We start from the raw sequence: 21,206 nt of genomic DNA on the forward strand, positions 1-21,206 counted from the left end.
CTCACAGGGCAGGTTGTTACTGAAGTCAGAATGAAGTGGTGCAGCTTTTGTGGGAAGAGCCCGGCAAGTTGGTGGCAATCACTTACTCCTCGAGATGTGCTGTCAGGGTGAGGTCCAGAGATCAGCTGGGCCAACTCTTCATTGTCAAAATATTTAAAAGTTCCTGGGGGATGCAAAATGTGTTCTGAGTGACACTTTCCTGAGAGAAAGGAAGATTCCAGAGTCTGAATCCTGAAGCTCCTCTCAACATGGATTCAAGAAGTCTTTCACATTTGGGTCCCAAATACCTCTATGTTAGTCTCTGGGACTTTGAGGCACGGACAGAGGATGAAATGAGCTTTAAGGCTGGGGACCTTTTTCACATAATAGAGAAGAAGGAAGACTGGTGGAGAGCCACAAAGCTTGATGCTGCTGGAAGGAGCCTGGAGGAAGGCTATGTCCCTCACAATTACTTAGCTGAACAAGAGACAATGGAGATAGAACCGTAAGTAAGAGCCAACCAAGGGAAGGAGCTTTCGCTCACTGATCTCTTGGAATGTCATATTTGTTGCTTGTGGATACCATTCCGGGAAGTAGCTTCCAGTGGGGCCCTTAGTTACTCCTTTAATGTGGCTTAGGATTACAAGATCATAGATGTAGTGCTTGAAAGGCCATTTTCTAGATGAGGAAACTGAATTTCAGAGAGGTCCAAGGTCACACAGGTAGTAAAAATCAGAGGAAGGATTTGAACTCAGACCTAATTCCAGAGTTAGTGCTTGGTATCCAAAACTACCAATCCCAGAGAAGAGGGATCGGGTCCTACTAAAAATCCTGGAGCATCTTACAGGAAAAGCCCGAGAAAACCTGAAGGTAGTTGTTGCAGTGACCTATGGGCTCTTCCTTGGCACATAGGGAAGAGGGTTTTTTGAAGGTGATGGGTGTACCCACAGTGGGAAAGGGTTCAGGCAACCCAGGGTTTGGTAGTTTACTATTCTTCTTGGCTACTTTCTCCCATCCCAAGGAATTACTCTGCATATTGGTGCACAACATTTGGCAATACTGTCGGTACCTCAAAGAGCTGTGATTTCACTAGTCTGGCTGCTCCCTTCATCAGTACAGACTATTACTCCTCTGTGCCTCAGCAGACAGCTTAAACAATTGTAATGGCCAAAGAAATTCATTAAAGCTATTGCTGTAGCATCATTACCAAGTCGTCTGCAGCCCAGTCTTTGGCATAATTTGGGATGAAGGTTTTTAAAAAAAAGCCTGAATGTCTTTTTCATAAGAGGCAATATGGTATACTAGATGCTGGATCTGGATCTGGAAGAGCTGGGTTCAAATCCTACCTCTGATATTTACTAACAGTGTGACCCTAGACAAATCACTTAATCTTTCTGAACCAAAGACAAGGTTCCATGTTAAAGTCATATATTTTACAGTGCAAAGGAGGGGAAGGTCTGATTCTTTTAGGGCTTAATCAGTTGCTTACACTTTTGTATTTGGGGCTGGGAAGAGATGGAGGTATTAGCTTTGAGAATTCCTTGTTCAGAGAAGAGTGGGTGGGCCACTAGCCCCACTCTATTATCATTCAGCCATGGTGGCCCAGGCTTTCTGGGGAAGGACAAGAGAGGACCAGTTGGTATTAATTTCTGAGTGGGTGAATGAGGGCAGCTTGAGATAGACAGAAATCCTGCATTGACTTTTCAAAGTCCAGAGAAAGAAGGACATTGAAGGACTCACTTTCAAAACAGCCACAAACTGGAATCTCAACCTAGTTAGTAGAGGGAGGGAAATAGTGTTGCGACACCTTCCAGCTCCGTAGGGTGGAGGAGCAGGGTGGAGAAAGCTGTGTTGCCAAACACAGACAGCTGTGCTGGTGGGTGTCCACTCTTGGATTTTCCCCTCCTACATGGCTTCTTCAGAACTTCTGAGGAGCCAGTGAACCACTGGGAGTAACAAACTGATGAAGGATGTCGGCCGAGCTATACTATTGCCTTCAAGTGTACCCAAATTAATTAGCAAACGATAAACGGGGCATTTGAGATTGTCTTGTGTAATTTCATGGCCTGCAATCATGGTTTGGAGATGAGACCTTGGAACAAAATAAGTTTCCTCCCTCCTTTCCCATTCTCCTCTACTGCAGCCTCCACTAGTGAGTGTGTATATCCAAAGAACACTGATGACCTGAATTATGAGTTCTTTACAATGCTCCTGGGATCATTTGTTTTCTCTAACATTTGAGCCAGTTGAACATTTATGAAAGAAACTCACTTTGACAGTCTGAAAACACAGCTCCTAGAGATTCCATTGAATGCCTTCTACTCTCAGGGAATAGGCGCTATCAGTAGGAAGTCAAAGGTTTCCATGAAACTGGCCTGGAGATAAGAGCTGAACAACTGTGCAGGTAGTACCATCCAAAGAACCCAAGGGAGTAGGACTAGCAGTTAAAATTTTGGCTGGTGGGATGAACATGCTGAGACTTTGAAAACAAGGCAGTATACTTTCCCTAGCTCATGTTCCGAAATCATACTTTGGGGTTATTCCTGAGACTTGAAGACTGTTGATATATCTCAAGGGGCTAGTAGCTAAGAAAGCAACACTCCCATAATTACAGAGTTTACATGTTAGTGCTCTCCGCTCCTCACCTCCAAGTCCCAAACTCCATGCGTCAGAGGCACTTTTATGACATTTTATTGCTCCTTACTGTCCATATCTCACTGATTCTGTGCTAAAGGTCTTTTTCCCTCCCTCACAATTTCTGATAACTTGTTCCTTCAATCACTTCCCCTTAGAGTACAATCTATTCTAGGAATTATATGGTTCTTGAGCAATTATTTAATATACCTCAAATTTTCCTTCCTCCCTAGCTCTGCTTTAATGTAGCTTTGCTGTTTCAGCTTTTATGGGGTAGTAGGGAGTGAAGGGGTTGGGTAGAAATCACTCCATGTGGTACTGTTCCTGGGGCCAATTCAGGCCAGGGACAGGATTAGGTGACCAGTGGTAAACAATAAACACTTAAAAAACATTGGTTAAATTAAATAGAATTTATGTTACAACCACTCTAGACAGCCACTGTTGCTGCCCCTTCTAACCTGTAAGCCACTAGGCCTGCTCCTGGGCTGTTGTTTTTATCATTCTAAGTCATTCTATTACTGTGGCATAATGGATGAAGGATCAGAGAGCCCTCACTCAGAGGGAGCACAAATGACCTTTCTGGAGACCAGGACATCCCTGAGGATTTGGCATTAGGACCAGTCTATTTTTCTTTATTTCTTGCAGATGGTTTTTTGGACAGATCTCTCGTTCAGAAGCTCTGCATAGGCTCCTTGCAGAAGAGAATAAAACTGGCACCTTCCTCATCAGGATCAGTGAGAAGACAGGAGCAGACTATGTTCTCTCAGGTAAAACTCTGCTTTTTCTGATAGAGCAGGCCACTTTCTTGCTGACTTCCCTCTGAAAGTCTGCAGAACTTTATTTGGCCCTGCTATTTGTCTGTTGACCTGGGACATCCCTGCTGCCACAATTCACCTCTCCTTCTACATCCTTACTTCCCCCTGCCCCATTAATGGGACGTGTTACCTTGATCATAAAGGATCCTTCTCCCTCCCACTAATGGTAAAATCTAGGACAAGTATGTTTCCCAAGACAAACTGGGCTACCTTAAACACTGTATAGAGACAGGTAATGTGTTATTCTGGGAAGAATATTGGGTTTGGGCTATTTGAATCTTGGCTCTGTCACCTCCTAGCCATGTGATTTTAAGCAAATTCTTCCAATATTCTGAGACTGAGTTTCCTCCTCTGCATCTCTTCCAGATCTAACAGTCTATGAGTCTCATATTGCAGTGTAAAATTTTGAGTCAGGGACCAAAGTTCAAATTCTGATTTTTCTATTCAATACATCCATGAACTTGGACAAGTCATCTCACCTCCTTTGGTCCAAGTTTCTGCATTTATAAAATGAGGGGGTTGGACTAGATGACTGAGGTCATTGAGAAAGAACTGGAGGAAGTCATGAAATCCTGCTGACTGGGGCTACTGTACATATTTACTAGTTAACCTCAACTGGGCCCTAACAACAGCAAGGCACTCTTACTACTCCTCCCTTGTTTTCCTATCCCAGTAGGGGTGGTTCCCACCACATTAGGGGTGGTTCCCAACTTTTTCTTTTGTCTTTAAGTTCTCTCTCTACACCTTCTCTCCTAAGGACCTCAACTCTTACTTCACGGAAAAAAAAATTGAGGCCATTTGCTGAGATTGCCTTCTCTTTCCCCTCTTGATCTCATCTCTCTAATAGCATCCCACACTATCTCTTCTTATCTCTTCCTTTATTTCAGGATGAGATGATGAGGTAGCTCTTTTGTTTGCCAAAGCTAAACTTAAACATGCATCTTTGATCTGCCTACCTCCCATCTTATCCAGTACATTACCCTCACCATCATGCCCACTCTCTAATCTCTGCCTATCTACTGGTTCCTCCAATGTCTACAAACTTTCCCTAGTCTCTCCTATTCTCTATCCTCCTATCCTATCCTATTCTATCCTCCTATGCCACCGACTAGATTTCATCCCATATCTCTTCCATCTCGGCTAAACTCCTTGAAAAAGTCATCACAACAGGTGTTTCCACTTCCTTTCCTTTCAATCCCTTCTAAGCCTTTTGTAATCAGGCATTCAATTTCCTTATTCAAATGAAACTCCTCTGTCAAAGTTATCAATTGCAAATCTTGACCCTGCTCCTTCTTAGCCTTTCTGAAGCATCTGATATTGTTGATTATCTTCTCCTCCTAGATACTGTCTCCTCTCTAGGCTTTCATGGCCTTGTTCTTTCCTGGTTCCCAGCCTACCTGCCTAATTGCTTGTTTTCAGTCTCTTCTGTTGTGTCTTCACCCTTGTCACACCCACTAAAGGTAGGTATCCCCCAAGGCTTTGCCCTGGGTGTTGTGGTCTTTTTTCCTCTATACTCTTTCACTTATTGATCTCATCATCTCTATGCAGATTCTATTATGCTCTGCCCTTGGATCTCTCCTGAGCTCTAGTCCTATATCAACTATGTTAACTATGAAATACCTTATAGGCATCTCAGACTCATGTCCAAAACATGACTCATTTTCTTTCCCCTCTTCTGAGCTTCTTTTTTACTGTAAAGGGAGACCACTATTCTCCCAGTCATCCAAGCTTTCAACCTAGGTGTCATCCTCAACTCTTCACTTTCTCTCACCACCACCTCCAACCCTGCCCCATCAAAAAATCTATTGTTCAGGCCCTTGGACTGTTACAATGGCCTTAAAATTATTTTCTATTCCTCAAATATAACCCCACTCCCATCCATCTTCTACTTAGCTGGCAAAGTGATTTCCTTAAAATTCAGGTCTGACCTTGTCAGCTCCCTGATCAGTAAACTCCAGTGGTTCTGTATTGCCTTTATTTTATTTTATTTTTTTGGAGAGGGGAGGTAATCAGGATTAAATGAGCTGCCCAAAGTCACACAGCTAGTAAGTGTCAAATGTCTGAGGCTGGATTTGAACTCAGGTCCTCCAGACTCCAGGGCTAAGTGCTCTATTCACCATGCTACCTAGCTGCCCTCTCTATTACCTTTAGGATCAAACGTAAAATCATAACTGTTTGGTACTTGAAGCTCTTTGGCACCCGGCCTTATCCTGCCTTTCTAATTTTCTTACATCCTACCTTTCTCTATCCACTCTACTCATCTATCCATGTTTGCCACCTTGCTATTTCTTGAACACATCTCCAGACTCCAAACCTTTGCAATAGCTGTTTCCCATGCATAAAATGTTCCTCCCAACCTTTCACTGTCTCCTCCAGGAGGCTTTTTCTGGTCTTCCCAGCTGCTAATGCCCTCTTCTCTAAAGTTACTATCTATTCTCCATTTATATTGTGTGTTCTGATTTTTATGTATTGTCTCCCTCCATTAGAACATAAGATTCTTGAGCACAGAGACTATTTTTGCTTTTTCTTTCTATCTCCGTCACTGAACACAATACTTGGTACATAGGAAATATCTACTAAATTTTTGCTTGATTAATGACCTTAAAGGTCCCTACCAGATCTAAATTTGTGATCCTCTGAATCTATACTCATTTTTGGCTTCTGCGAGTTAAAACAAAACTGCTTGGGACCAGTTAAAAAGTGAGATCTATGCTGTCATTTTAGCCTTGGTGTCTTACTTGATTAAATATGTTGGGTATTCCTTAAATTCTAGGAAGGGCAGCTAGGTGGCACAGTGGATAGAACACCGGGCTTGGAGTCCAAAGGGTTATTTATCTTCCTGACTTCAAATCTAGCCTCTGACACTTACTAGCAGTGTCACTTAATCCTGTTTGCCTCAGTTTCTTCAACTGCAAAATGAGTTGGAGAAGGAAACAGCAAACCAATTCAGTATCTTTACCTAGAAAACCCCAAATGGAGTCACAGAGTCAGACACAACTGAAAACGACTGAACAATAGCAAAATTCTAGGGAAGCTATGACTTTTCCCATGGTTAACTCAGATTCAAAATGAAATTAATACAAAGAATTATAGGAAGTCCATAAGCTGTGCTTGAAGGAAGCTGGGGAATCTGGGAGGTCAGAGAACAGGAGGAAGGACATCCCAGGCATGAGAAACTATTTGTGTGAAGTCAAAAAGGCAAGAGATAGAGTGTCATATTCAAGGGGTCATTAGCAGGCCAGATTGAAAAGAATAGAGAGGGAATGGAAGAGAGTAATGTGAATTAAGACTGGAAATATAGGTAGGAGCCAGATTGTGCCAAGCTGAGTATTTTGTATTTTATCAGAGAGACAATAGGAAGCCAGTGGGAGTCAGTAGTTAATTTTTTTTTGGAGGGAGTGACATAGTGAGATCTGTGTTTTAGGAATATCAATTTGGCAGTGAGATGGGGGATGGGATAGAATTTTCCCTAAGACATTGGCCCTGCCCTCCTAGAGCTCACCATCACTTCACCTCATAGCATACTGATGAAGGAGGAGAGGCTAAGTAATTTTCCAATTCATACAGAACCTGAGAGAGAAGCTGCAACTTCTTGACATTTTACTAGGGACCATGCTGCCTCTTCCACATTTCTGGACTCAGAAGTTGAAAGGCCTTTCCCTTTATGGATACAAAATAGACACCCCCTGAATAACATGCGGCCTCTATGGGCACTGGTTTGAATCTGAGCTTGTCTGCCAGTCCTGGATTTGGGGAGCTCTCCAATTTTCAAGAATGACTGTCATGCGTTTGTGCCTTCTTTTTCTCCTTTTCCATCTCCTGGATTTTAAAGTTCGGGACAACCAGATTGTGAGACACTACAAGATCTGGAGGAATGCTGAGGGAAGATACCATATGAATTCAGCTCTGTCCTTCCCCGATCTTGCTGGCCTAGTGCAGTATCACAAAAGTAAGACTCTGTCCCACGGCCTGAGGCTCAGCACACCCTGTTGGAAGGTAAATTGAGGTCTGGGTCAGGATTCTGTTCCAAGTCTTGACTGGGAGGACCACCTTCCCCTGCCAGGCTATGAGTACCCAGAATGGGCCCTTTGCATGGACTTTGAGAACTTTTGTGGTAAACTGTTTGTCTTCAAGCTTAGCCATCATGTCCTAGTCCCTCAGTCAGTCCAACTAGATTTGCAAACCTTTGCTGAGATGTCCCCTCCCCCACTCCCACCTGATTCTTAAACTGTCTTATGTCTTGTAATTGGTGAATTTTTTATTTGGTTTGTGTTGTAAGTCCTGCCTTCTGTAACCACGCAAGTTCTTTTCTTAATAAAATTTGTCGAATGCAGAGAGAATCTAGAATCAGCTGGTCTTTTAGATTCTTGGAAAGGGGATGTGGGAATTATGTTGGAAGGGGCATGGGGATCTTCATGGTACAAGACTGTTTTGGAGCAAGGGAAGAATGGGGACAGTTAGAGTGAGAAGACTCCCAGAATCTTAGCCTTCATCCCTCACTTAGCCTGGGGACTATTGAAAGACCACGTCTTCTTTTTGGCGGGATCAGTAGACTACGGCCTAGTGTGGAAGGAGCACAGGGATGGGTGGAAGAATTAGCATGCTGATTTATTTAGAATTTGATTCTCAAACTCAGCAAGAATCTCTCTTTGTACACAAGTGAGGCACCTTCTGAGCTGCTTTTCAATACTGGAGGTGAGTAATAGAGAGCGAGGGCTCTCTTCCTGAGAGTTTTGCTTAAGGAACTCACTTAGCACAGTGTCTGGCACGTGGGTGCTGTATAAATGCTAGTTATTCTTATTATTCTATGACTAAAAATAGACTCCTCAGGAACATCTAGAGAGAAAGGTCCAAGAATAAGTAGTGACCCAAAGCCAGGGGCAGGTTAGGGGTCTCTAGTGCAACCTTGTTCTTTCATTTTGCTAGCGAGCACCTTAATTTAGAAGTTTTTGTAAGTAAACACCAATTCTATGCAACAAACATTTTTAAGTGCCTGTGAAGTATGAGGCAGTTTGCCTGGTGCTGCTGACACAATGAAAAAAGCAAGGCTATCCTTGCCCTTAAAGAGCTTACCTTCTATTGGGGCGGGGTGAATAGTTTGTACCACATACAGTTGTTGAGTCATTTTTCAGTCTCATCCAATTCTTTGTGACCCCATTTGAGATTTTCTTGGCAAAGATACTGGAGTGGTTTGCCATTTCCTGCTCTAGCTCTTACAGATGAGGAAACTGAGGCAAATAGGGTTAAACAACTTGCCCAGTATCACACAGCTAGTAAGTGTCTGAAGCCAGATTAGAACTCAGGAAGAAAAGTCTTCCTCACTCCTGGTCCAGCACTCTATCCACTATGCCACCTAGCTGCCCACAGCATGTAGACAGATAAGTAAATGCAAAGTAATTTTTAAAAGGGTGGGGGTGGGGGGAGAGAATATTAGTAGCTATGGGGGTGAGGTTGATCAGAAAGGTCTTTACACATAACCTATATTTTGAAGGAAGCTGGGACTCCTAAGAGGCAAAGGTGAGGATTCCAGACACAGGATACTACTTGAGAAAAAAGGCATAGAGGCTGGAGAAGGAACATCGTGCACAGGCCAACAGTCTAATTTGAACAGAATGGAGGAAGTACAAAGGGGAGTAATATGAAATAAAACTGAAAAGAGCTTTAAATGCAAAGCTAAGGATTTCATACTTTTACCTTACAAGCAATAGGGAACCATTGAATATTTATGAGCAAAGGTGTGACTTGGAATAATCACTTTGGCAACAGTGTGGAATTGAGCAGGGAAAGACTAGAAGCAGCGAAACCAATTAGGAAGCAACTGCAATAAATAACCAATTGCAGAGGTGATAAGGATTTGAACTGGGCTGGTGGCTTCGTGAATGGAGAGAAGGGAACAGATGAAAGATTCTAGATAGATAGATTTAGAGTTGGATGGGACCCTAGAAGTCATTGAGGGAATTCCCTAAAAAGATTTCAATAACCTGCTCAGGGTCATGTGGCTTGTCTGAGGTGGGATATGAACGGAAGTCTTTCTGCCTTCAAGTCCAGCACTCTATGTCCTATACTACACCTCCAAAGACCGTGTGGAGGTAGAACTGACAAATTGGGAACCGACTGGATATGTGGGATGAGGGAGAGGGAAATGTTAAGGATAATTCTAAGGTTTTTAAACTGGGTAGGTGGAAGGCTGTGGGTTCACTCACTAGAAATAGGAAGGTTTAGAGGAAAGAGGGGGTTCAGGGGTTTGGCTACCTTGAATTTGAGTTGCCTATGGGACTTCCAGGTGGAGATATCTAGCAGATAATTGGTATTTCAGGACTAGAGTTGAGGAAAGAGATTAAGACTCTTTATATTGATTTGGGAATCAACAGCATTGAGGAAAGTGAACCCATGGGAACTGATCACTAAGGGATAAACCATACAGAGAATGTAAATATCAATTATTAGGTACCTATTATGTGTGGTCCTCTATAGGCTTGGCCTGCTCACTCGCCAAGGGGATAATATACTTCTGGAGGTTATAGTAGTGTAGATGTTCATAATCTATTCCAAAGTCAGGTCAGACTATCATGGAAAATTTAGGCCACATGATAATTAGGTACTCCCCAAATCAAAAAGTGCTGCCCAGATGAGAAAAGTAATGGTGGTCCCTGAGAACTGATATGAAAACTGTCCCCTTTGTTCCCTTCAGTATGGGTGAACATATGTGAGAGCTCAGCAGATGTTTATTGAGTGGGCTTGTTCCATGGTATAGTATCAGAAATGTTGAATTAAAATTTGTGGACCTGGGTTCCAGACCTGACTCTACTACTTGCTCCCTGTGTGACTTTGAGCAAGTCATCTGTCTTCTCTGGGCTTTAATTTTTTTTCATCTATAAAATGGGAGTGTGAAATGTCCTAGATATTCACTAAAGTATTTTCCAGCTTCACAGTATGATTCCTTGGTTTCAGAAGAGTCCAAGGATGAATCTATCCATCCTGCTCAGCCAGCTTTAGAGTATGTTCTTAATCATGTTCTCCTCCCTTGGGTGTAACCAGTCTCCAACCTGTTCCTGTGTTTCTATAGCATGAGTCAAAACCATTGCCTCACTGGGATGACTGGGAAAGACCCAGGGAGGAGTTTAGCCTGACCAGGAAGCTGGGCTCAGGATACTTCGGGGAAGTCTTTGAAGGATACTGGAAAGAGAAAGTCAAAGTGGCTATTAAGGTCATTGGCAAGGGTAAGTACTGTTCTTCTTTGCTTGGTGGTCACAATTTAACCTTGGTTCCTATTTGATCTATAATTGCAGAACTCCCTAGGTATAAAATTCCTTTGCATACTCATATTCTCACCAGTCCTCCTACTTCTTTCTCCAAGTCAGAGAACATTCAGAAAACCTTTAAGAAAAAGATCTCTACTTGCAACCTTGACCTTATCTCTTCTAGGAGTTCATCCCTTTGATCATTTTGCTCTCGTTTTCAATCTCTCCTTTTCTATTGGCTCCTTTCTTGCTGCCTACTAAAACCCAGATCTCCCTCAAAGGCATCTAAGTGGCTCAGGGGATAGGGCCCTGGGACTAGAGTCAGGGTGACCTGAGTTCAGATCTGATCTCAGACACTTACTGACTGTCTGATGATGATCAAGTCACTTAACCTCTGTCTGCCTCAATTTCAACTGTAAAGTGGGAATAATAAAAGCACTTACCTCCCAGGATTATTGCGAGGATCAAGTGAGATAAGATTTATAAAAACCATTTAGCTCAATGCTAGGCACATAGAAGTTGCTGAGTAAATGTTTGCTTCCTTCCTTAAAAACTCTTAATTTTACTTTATCATCCCCTCAAACTAGCATCCCATATCTTACCTCCTTTTGATAACCAAGCTCCTAGGAAAAGTCCTCCACTTCCTTTCTTCCTACTCCACAATCTGTTGTAATCTGGCTTCTGATCCAACCAGCTGACTGAAACTTCTTCCTCAAGGTTACCAGCAATCTCTTAATTGCATATGTATTCCTGAGCCTCTTCTGCACCTGAATTTTCTGCCTTATCCATATCTAATCAGAGTTAGAAGAGTGCTGCTTCCCTCAGTCCCCTCTGTGCATGTTGGGGGTCAAAAGGGTCTTACTCCCCACTCCCACCCCATATGTTCTCAGGGACAGGAGGTCACTCTCTCCTCCTTCAGCCTAGTCCACATCTATTCAAGTCTTGTTAGGTAAGGAGGACCCTTCTCTTCCCCACTACCTCCCTCAGCCTCATAGCTTTTGTTTGTAATACCTGCACCTTCCTTAAGTGATCTTGTATTTACTTCTGAATGAATGACCGAAAAAACATTTAAATGCCTCTGATGTCCCAGGCACTTTGCTTGGTGCTGGGGACACAAATACAAAAGTTAACTAGTTCTTCTACTCAAGGCATTTATATTCTAATAGAGGCAGACAACAGTACATATGAGCCTGGTGGCCTGGGAAGGGAATTTTGGCCTTGGGAGTCATGGGAATGGTGAGTGGAGCTATAGGGCAGTAGATCGTCAGGACCTCTCCAGAAACTATGGTAATATTGACCTGATTGCTTTTCCCAGTCTAAGAGGTGCAAATCTAGGTTATTCACATGGAAGCAGGACAGATAAAGGATGAGAAACACATTAGACGATAGGATGGGTTAGGTGAGATGGCATTCACCAATCAGCATGGCTGTGCTGCAGTGGAGTTCCAAAATGGATTCACACCCCCAAGGAGGGGAGAGTTCTTTATCTGTTTATATCTTGTTTCCCAATGTAAGAACATGCAGGGTAAAGACTGTTTCTCATTTTTTTGGTATCTCTAGCACCTAGCATAGCGCCTGGCACATAGGAGGTGCCTAATAAGTGCTTGGTTGACTGATGAAGGAGTTGGAGTAAAGCTCTGTTTCTTTTTAACTCTAAATCTTATGACTCACTTCTTTCATGGGACCCAGTACAATATCATCCTTGATTCAGGACTGCTTCTAAGAGGTTGGCCCAGAAGGAAACTTCTCACTTTTCCCTGTATAGCGCATTTATTTGGGAAGTTTAAGTAAGTCCACTTCATGGCTGGCTTTCTATTCCTGTAGATGCCCTGATGCACCAGAACACCTTCTACTCAGAGATTGAGGCCATGAAGAAGCTGCGCCACAAACACATTCTCTCTCTTTATGCTATCTCTTCCATTGGGGACCCTGTCTACATCATCACTGAACTGATGCCCAAAGGAAACCTTCTGGAACTCCTTCGAGGTAAGAATAGGAGGAGATAGTCAATGGACTGGGGTTTAGCCTACAAAGACTAGTGCTTTGAGAACAGAGCCTGATACAATATATAGAGGTGGCCCATGAGAATGACCTTCCCATTTGATTCAGGAGTAGTGTCCTCTTGGCTCCCCAGCCACTGTTTCCCTAACAGTATGTGCTCAGAGAACTCTTACCTGAACTAAAGAGGCAGGGAATATGGTGAATGGAAAAGATCTCTGATTGTGAACTCAGACTTGGGTTTAAGTCCTGGTCAGTGGGCCTTAACAAGTCAATCTGTCATTCTGGAACTCAGTTTCTTCGTCTATCAAATGGGATGGTAGAAAATGATTGGATAATTTTAAGATACCTTCTAATTCTGACATTCTTTGATCTTGGCTCTTCTATACATTACATGTGTGACCTTGAACAAACCCCTTCACTCCCCTGGGTTTCAATTTTATCTGTAAAATGAAGAGGTTGGACCAAATAAACACTAAATTCCAAATCCTATGATTCTAAGATCCCATGTTCTTGTAATTTTATGAAGAGAAAGGTAGCAAAGTGTTCTTCTCACAGATGTTCTATAATGCATGACAAAACCTAAGACAATGGAAGTTTTGAGTTAGACAGAATTTTAAAATTATCCATCTTTTAATTTCTCTCCGGTGGTATAGAAGATAAATAATTCACTTGAACCTTCTTCTCCTCTACTATATTTTGTCACATCCCTATCATCACCAATTTTCTTTTTTGATTGACCTGGTTGAACAGCTATGATAAAGAGCAATGGAGACCTTATTCTTTGTCTCTCACAGACACCAAAGGGGTAAAATTGCCCACCACGGAGCTTGTGGACATAGCATCTCAAATATCAGAGGGCATGTGCTACCTTGAGTCACAGAATTATATTCACCGAGACCTGGCTGCCAGGAACATCCTCGTGGGAGAAAATAACATCTGTAAAGTGGGAGACTTTGGGCTGGCCAGACTTATCAAGGTAAAAACCTCAGATTCCAAAGCCTTCATCTGAAACTTCAGTTCATAGCAGTATACATGAAAACCTCACTCCCAAGGACTCCTTCCTCTTTTACTAATTTGGTATTCTCAGGGTTGAATCGTGTTCTTCACATCCACAGTGTTATTTAACATGAACGTTACTTCTCTACCTGGACATCAGTAGTATAAGGAAGCAGGCTGACATAGGAGAGAAAGGGTGGAGACTCAGTTCCCTTGTTTTATGATTGGGGAAAACGATTATAGTTCTTCAAGCCTATGTAGCACAGAGGAAAGCATGCTATATTTCAAGTCAGAGGACCTTGGCTCAAAACTCAGCCCTGCCACTTTGCTACCTGTATGACCTTGAGCAAGTCATTTATGAGGCACAATTTCCTCATCTGTAAAATGAGGGTGTTAGACTAGCCGACCTTTAATGTCTAAATCTATGATCTTATGATTCCCAACTGATGGGTAGCTGTCTGTAGTGCTGGCCACCTGGGTCAGGGAGCCATGGTCACTGGAGAACAACTCAGTAATCTTTTTGTCTTACTCTCTTCCTTCTTCCCTATAGATACTCTGTGCTTCAACCGAACTGAACTACCTTATTGTCTTCCAAATATGACATAGACTTTCCTGTCTCTGGGATCTGGTTCACATTGTATACTCCAAATGGAATGGCCTTCTTTCTATACTTAGCTTGTTCAGAATTCTTGTTGTTCAGTCATTCCGGTCATGTCCAACTCTTTGTGACCCCATATGGGGTTTTCTTGGCAATGATACTGGAGTGGTTTGCCATTTCCTTCTCCAGCTCATTTTACAGATGAGGAAACTGAGGCAAACAGTGACTTGCCCAGGGTCACATAGCCAATAAGTGTCTCAGAAAGATGAGTTTTCCTGTCTCCAGGCCTGGCAATCTCTCCACTGTGCCACCTAGATGTCCATTCGAAATTCTACCCAACCTTAAAAGGCTGGTTCACATTTTTCCTTGTCTATAAAGTTTTTCTTGACTTCTCCAGTACAGTGATCTCCCCCTCTGCTGACCTCTTACAGTATCTATTATCTGTTCCAGGCCTCTGACACATATAACTGATGGCCTAGTTATCTCCTCTGTGACCTCCACATTTTGTCTGCTCAGATAGATAGCAAAGTCCTCAAGGGCAAGAATCATGCTTCTTTCAAACTGTCACACTTGGTGCAATGTACCTCAGGGAACTGCTTCAATTCCATAAGCTTTTATGAAGCACTTACTCTGTATTGTTCATTGTTCCAGAGAAGATCATTCCTGTCCTCGTGGAATTTCAGGTTAGTAGAGGAGTATGACACACACAGAAATAGTTCTAATACAAAATAACACAAGCTAAGTGCATTAGAGAAATAGGAATAAAGTACTATGTGAAGCTAGAGAGGAAAGGCTCTTCCTCACTATTGTGGAAGGCTTCCTTAAGTTGGTGCCATTTGAGCTGGTCTTTAAAAGATGGGCAGGAATTTACCTAGGAAAAAAATAAATTTCTACCCACAAACATGAACTCAGACAGACTTCAAGAGATAGTGGAGGATAGAAGGGCCTGGCATGATATGGTCCATGGGGTTACAAAGAATTGCGCATAACTCAGTGACTGGACAACAACAAAGGAATTTACTGGATTACTGCTGGGGTCAGGGGGTTGATAGGAAAACATTTAGGCATAGGAAACAAGGAGTTAGAGAGGAAGAAACATGTCATGAACAGGAGGGGATAAGCCATCCAGTTTAGCCGGAACATAATGTTCCTGGAAAGGAGTAACATGAGATAAGGCTGGAAAAGTGGTGTGGCACTACCACCTGTGGTGATTATGGAGGACCTTGAATGCCAGGCAAAAGTGGCAGAACTTTACCCTTGGTAGGCAATAAAGAGCCACTGAAGACATTTGAGGAGAGAAGTGATATGACCAGATCTATACATAGGAAGACTAGCTGGCCCCATGTAAGTATCAGCATAAGACCCTCACAGTGTCTGGAAAGCCCTCGAATCTTCTTTCCACCAAGGGATGCTGGAAACAGCATTGCCTTACTATGGGACTATTTTTAAGTTTGTGAAGAATTTCATAAAATTTGTGTCATTTGATTTCCACAAGAACCCTGTCCATTAGGTAGACTAATCATTATTATCACCTTAATTTTACAGATGACTAAATTGAGATACAGAGAGGCTGAGGAATTAGGAGTATGAGATCGTCTCTAGTTTCTTTCTGCCACATGGGGAAGTTTCTCGACTTTATCCAAGTATTCACTCATCAGACACTTATTAAGTGCCTGCTATATGCAAGGTGCTGAGGATATCAAGATAGCTAGGACAAGGCTTTCCTCTTAAGTAGTGAATAACCTAATAACTTCAAAATTTCTGTTATTCTAGTCCCCAGCCCTACTATGTACCCTGCTCCCCCTCTCTATTTTCCAAACCTTGGTAGTCTCTTTCTGCTTTTAATGCTATAATACTGAGAGATTTGGCTTTTCATAAGTATCAGAAAGAATGGTCCATTATAAACAGTGGCATAAGAGGTCAGCCCTCCAGCCTCTGTGGATTAGAACAGCAGTTCTAAACAATTGGAAAATGGAGGAGATGTGGGCCCCATAGTATGTCTGCCAAATAACATTCTTCAGGGGAAATTCCATTTCAACTGCTGTGAACAGCTGAACAAGGCTTTATGGTATTGAAATTCATGTAGGGTTTCTAAGAGTTCTGCGCTGAGACCAGACACATCCTGGACCAGCTAGGTGGTACAGCAGATAGAATACCTTGCCTGGAGTCAGGAAGACCTGAATTCAAATCTGGCCTCCGACATTTACTAACTGTGTGACTCTGGTCAACTTATTTAACCTCTGTTTGCCTCAGTTTCCTCATCTGTAAAATAGGTATAATCGTAGCAGTACCTCGCAGGGTTGTTGTGTTGTGAGGGCCAGATGAGATAATTTTTATCAAGTGCTTAGGACAGTGCCTAAGTGTAGTAGTATAGTAGGTGCTCTATAAGTGTTAGCTATTGTTATTATCCTCCCTGGCTAACCAAACTTTTGTGTTTACAGGATGATGTTTACCTTTCCTACGCACACAACATCCCCTACAAATGGACAGCACCAGAAGCCCTCTCCTATGGGTATTATTCAATCAAGTCTGATGTCTGGTCCTTTGGAATTCTTCTCTATGAAATTTTCAGTGGTGGACAGATACCATATCCAGGTACAGCACCCTCTGAACTATAAACCAAATGACAAAGGATGGGTGGGGAAGGTTGCCTTACATTGCCAGTGTTAGAATCCTATGAGAGCTTACTGCAGGGGTCCCCTAACCTCTGACATAGACATGCCCAAGAGAATAGGGGAGGGCTCAGAAAGTACTGTCAAGGACACAGTTCTTGAGATGCAGAGCCATTCCTTCCCAGTCCTTGGTGTACTTTCTGCCAAATACTTCAGGTAGCCTAAAGCACAACCTAACACACACCTGGTTTCCTTGCTCTCCTTTCTGTCAACAAACTCAGTCTAAAGCCATGGTATAAAGACTAGTTTAGGACCATTAGCTCAGGGCTCTGGGGTCTGCCTGCTGTAATATGCTGACTTCAGGCACTCTCAGGGTGGAAACCAGTGACTTTGCTCGGCTACTGGCAGCAAAGGCTGCCTTCCTGCCCCATAGATCAGCTTTCCACAAATCAATAGCAGGCAAAGATCGGTTCTGGGCTCTGATACCCCTAAGGCTATGTCAAAGGCAGAGGGAAGATTTTTTTGCCCTATGATCCAAAGGTCTGGTAGACTCAGTGCCATCACCTGAGATGCCAGAGAGGAAGAATGGAGTCTAATGTATAGTATGTTATTTTCCTTGTCTTGTTTAGCTATGAAGATTAAAAAACCTCTTGTTTTTCATTTTGCCTCAAAGCCTAAGGGGGATCAAAACACTATTTGTGCCTTATCTTCCCTAGTGGGAATGTCAGATAATCTTAAACTTCCCTAGAGAGGTTAGAGATGGTGTGGAGTAGTGGAATGTTTGCTGTAGTATTGGGGAAAACCTGGGTTCAAATACCACCTCTGATCCATGGGGAATTAATTAACCTCCCTTCAACTTAATCTCATGTGTAAAATGGAGATAATATCTTATTTTTAGAGTGTTATAAAAAGGCAGGTAATTATTATTCATCGTGCCTAGAAATTCTTTAGTCTCTATATCCATGGCCTTTATCCTTTCACTTCACTTTTCTTCCTCAGGGATGTCCAATAATGAGGCTCACACAAAAGTCCTGGGTGGCTTTCGGATGCTCCGCCCCACAAAATGCCCACCCTCCATCTATGACCTCATGTGTAAATGTTGGAATCTGACTCCAGAAGAAAGACCCTGCTTCAAAACCCTCAAAGAAAAACTCATTAGCTTCACCAATTATGAAAACCCGCTCTGAGCTGGAGGCCTGCCTGAAAGACATACTTCAGGATGCTTCCTTACTTGCCACCAAATTCCTCTACCTGGTACCCTATGAGCAAGCTCCATGGTCTCTTTTCCCCCATGATCATGAACCTTGGGCATGTAGAAGTTCCATGGGGACTGTGTCTAAAGGCAATGTGGCCTAGTGGAAAGAGTGTTGCCGGACCTTGAGATAGAAGACCTGGGTTTGAGTCTGGGCTCCAACATTCACTACTTGCACAGACTTCCAAGAATTATTCCATTTCTCTGGGCCTCAGTTTTTCTTGGTAAAATGGGAATAGTAACGCTCATGCTACCTCTCTCACGGGGCTGCAGTAAAGAAATGATTTTTTAAACCTTGAAACTCTATCAAAACGTCAGCTGTTATGGTTGCTGCTGCTCCTTGCTCCGGACCCAGCCCTTCCAGTTGGGGCTGTGTTGTGTGTGCAAAACAAGAGGTCACTTGAAGTATATAAATGCACTGAGGTCAGAGCCTAGCTGACCTTCAAAAATGCCCAGAAGGCAAAGTGGTTGTTTCTATTTCATTTACTAAAACTTCACTGTTGTAAAATCAGTAAATTTCATTTACAATGAAACATTAAGAACTCCTGGACTCTTCCTCAGATGGGCTCTAAGCTACAGGGGATACCAATGAGAAACTCAAAAATGGAAGTTCAAGTTTTCAAGGCTCATCTGAAGGGCATGTGGTGCAGTGAAAAATGCATTGGATTGTTGCCAGAGGACCTGTCATCTTGAGCAAGTCACCTAAACTTCCCAGACCTTCATTTCCTCACGTTGGTTGTGATGCCTCTCTGGTCCCTTCTTGCCCTAATCTGAGCTGTAACTGTGCAATACCATTGCTCCTTCTGTTTGAGAGGGGAAAACTCTGGCCCTGGGGAGGGACTCTTGGGATAAAATAATAAAGCTGTGCAGTGGGGAAAGGAGAAGGAGTCTTTTAATTCTTTATCATGAAGACTTACTAAATTGCAATTTGGGCTGTGTCCAGTTCAAGCTTTAGCAGGGCTAGAGCCTGAGTCTAAAGCTGATATTTAATGGAAGTCCCCACAACCCTCCTGCGATTATCCAGTTTTCATCCCTGACTCTTACTTCCTACTTGTTCTCTCTGTGAATTGTAAGGCTTGGAACATATGGTCTGTAAACATTGTTCCCAAGTTAATAATGTGTATGGGGTGTGTGTGTGTGTGTGTGTGTGTGTGTGTAGGGAGAGAGTGAAACTGTTGGAGGGAAGAATGAGGAAAAATGACTTGGATTTGGAGTTAGATGATCCGTCTCTGTTGCTAATTACCTTGTTCAAATCACATAATTTCTTAGGGCCTCAGTTTCTTCATCTGTAAAATGAAGGGGTTGGACTAGCTGACCTCTACCAGTGCTTCTTACACTGTGGGCAACAGTAAAAGATTTCTGAAGGAGCAACGACCAACAATTAATTCAAAATCAAACGCATAACGAATTTGAGATGTTTCTGGCAGCACTTGCCTGTATTGGGACATGCAACTTCACCGTAACCTGGGTTCTGAACACAGAGCACGTGCACTTTGCACTGCCCATGCTCTTGAAGCCCTGTTTAGGTTACCTTGCAGTTTTCAGTCTGTCATTTAATGATCCTTTGATGCCTACTAAAAGGTGGCAGAACAAGTTTTCTGGGACCGCTGCCCTGATTCTTTGGGCCTGGGGGTAGAAGGAGTAGGCCCCAAACCTGTGGACATTTAAGCCATTACTAGGCCTGAAGATGCCTGAGCCCCCTCTGAGTAGTTTGTTTGAAATGTTTGCAGCCATGTTGGCCCTTCGTATCTGGAATCCTAAATCTGGGTCCAAGCACTATGTCCACTATAGCCCAACTACTCTTTTATTCCACTAGTGCAAGTGGGAGAATTGGTTCAAACGGCACATTGGCCATGAAAATATAAGCTTCCTGGTTTCCTCCATATTAAACCTCACCACTGTGGGGTGCTGAGGCTAGTTGTTTATGCGGAACCCTTCTCTTCCTCCCAAATCCCCATGCAGGTTATAATCGGGAGCACATCCTAGTCATTTTCCTACCTGTGCCCTCTCTGCCAGACAACTAAGTTGGTTGGCAGGCCCTGCTGGTGACTTGCTCCACAATCAGAGGCCCTTGATCTTTGCTCGTGCCAGGGTAAAGAAAGACTGTAAAATGAACTGGGTCAATCATACTTTATGGAATACTGGACACAGTCAAGGGCAGTTGGCTGGGCAGGGAGAGCAGTCCCCATGCAGGTCCCAGGGACCAATGCTGACCAAGACACCACCTGGTCCCAATTTAACAATGGCTATTTACGAGCAGAAGCTGAGTTTAGGTTTAAAAGGAGCCATCTGCTCTTCTGCCCTAGGACATGTTTGACTGAGGGCAGACCTGCAACCTGATGGTGAGGATGAGGCAATGCCAGTCCCCAGGACAGGACAGCAAGCTTTCCTGATCATTGTAGCTATGACTAACATCTACTCTCTGTCCCTTCACTACAGGATGGTTATAGAATCATGGTTTTAAAGCAGGAGTGACCCTAGAGATCATTTAGTCCCACTACTTCATTTTTAATGGGAAACTTGAGCCGAGAGGGTGAGTGACTTGCCCAGGATCACACAGCTAATCGATGTTAAGAGCCAGAAGGAGAGCCCCAAGTCTTAGCGTTCAGAACCGCATGAACTTTTAAGGGGACTTGGCAATACCTGGGTTAACAGCCCTGAGTGCCAGGGGAAGTGGATTAGGAATGAGGGAGAGCGAGTCCAGAAAACTCCCTCTTGGGAAGAATTCTTCCCTAACCTACCTGCCTGCCTGAGAAGGACAGCAGGTGCTTTCAAGGCTGATTTATACCCCAGGGTGTACTCACACAGGTTCTGACAACACTACAAATCAAATCATGCTTTCAATGCATTAGGGAATTTGATGACGAACAAATCATTTCATAATTTGAATAAACCAGCAACCTTTCCTTGTTCATCCATCTTTTGCATAATTCCAGACTTCCAGGTGTTTACCCAAGTCAGTGCCTAACTATACCTGCTAAATTAGAAGTAGTTAGTTGTTAGCACTACACAGGAAGGGGGAATGGGAGAACGGGAAGGTTGACAGACCTGCCACAAGGATTTGACCATCCTAGCTTA

At 43.1% G+C, this 21,206-nt stretch overlaps 1 protein-coding gene across 1 annotated transcript; it reads left to right on the top strand.

Annotated features, from left to right (window-relative positions):
• The first annotated feature begins 27 nt into the window (after positions 1 to 27).
• On the top strand, positions 28 to 18,063 carry PTK6 (protein tyrosine kinase 6). The gene is made up of 8 exons (XM_036752779.1): positions 28 to 484; positions 3,259 to 3,380; positions 7,261 to 7,424; positions 10,495 to 10,648; positions 12,494 to 12,655; positions 13,465 to 13,646; positions 16,706 to 16,859; positions 17,876 to 18,063. The coding sequence occupies exons 1-8, from the start codon at positions 249 to 251 to the stop codon at positions 18,061 to 18,063; spliced, it is 1,362 nt and encodes a 453-aa protein (XP_036608674.1). The 5' UTR covers positions 28 to 248.
• The last annotated feature ends 3,143 nt before the right edge of the window (positions 18,064 to 21,206 follow it).

This window comes from Trichosurus vulpecula, chromosome 3 (genome assembly GCF_011100635.1).
Source record: "Trichosurus vulpecula isolate mTriVul1 chromosome 3, mTriVul1.pri, whole genome shotgun sequence".
In the NCBI taxonomy this organism is placed as follows: Eukaryota; Metazoa; Chordata; class Mammalia; order Diprotodontia; family Phalangeridae; genus Trichosurus; species Trichosurus vulpecula.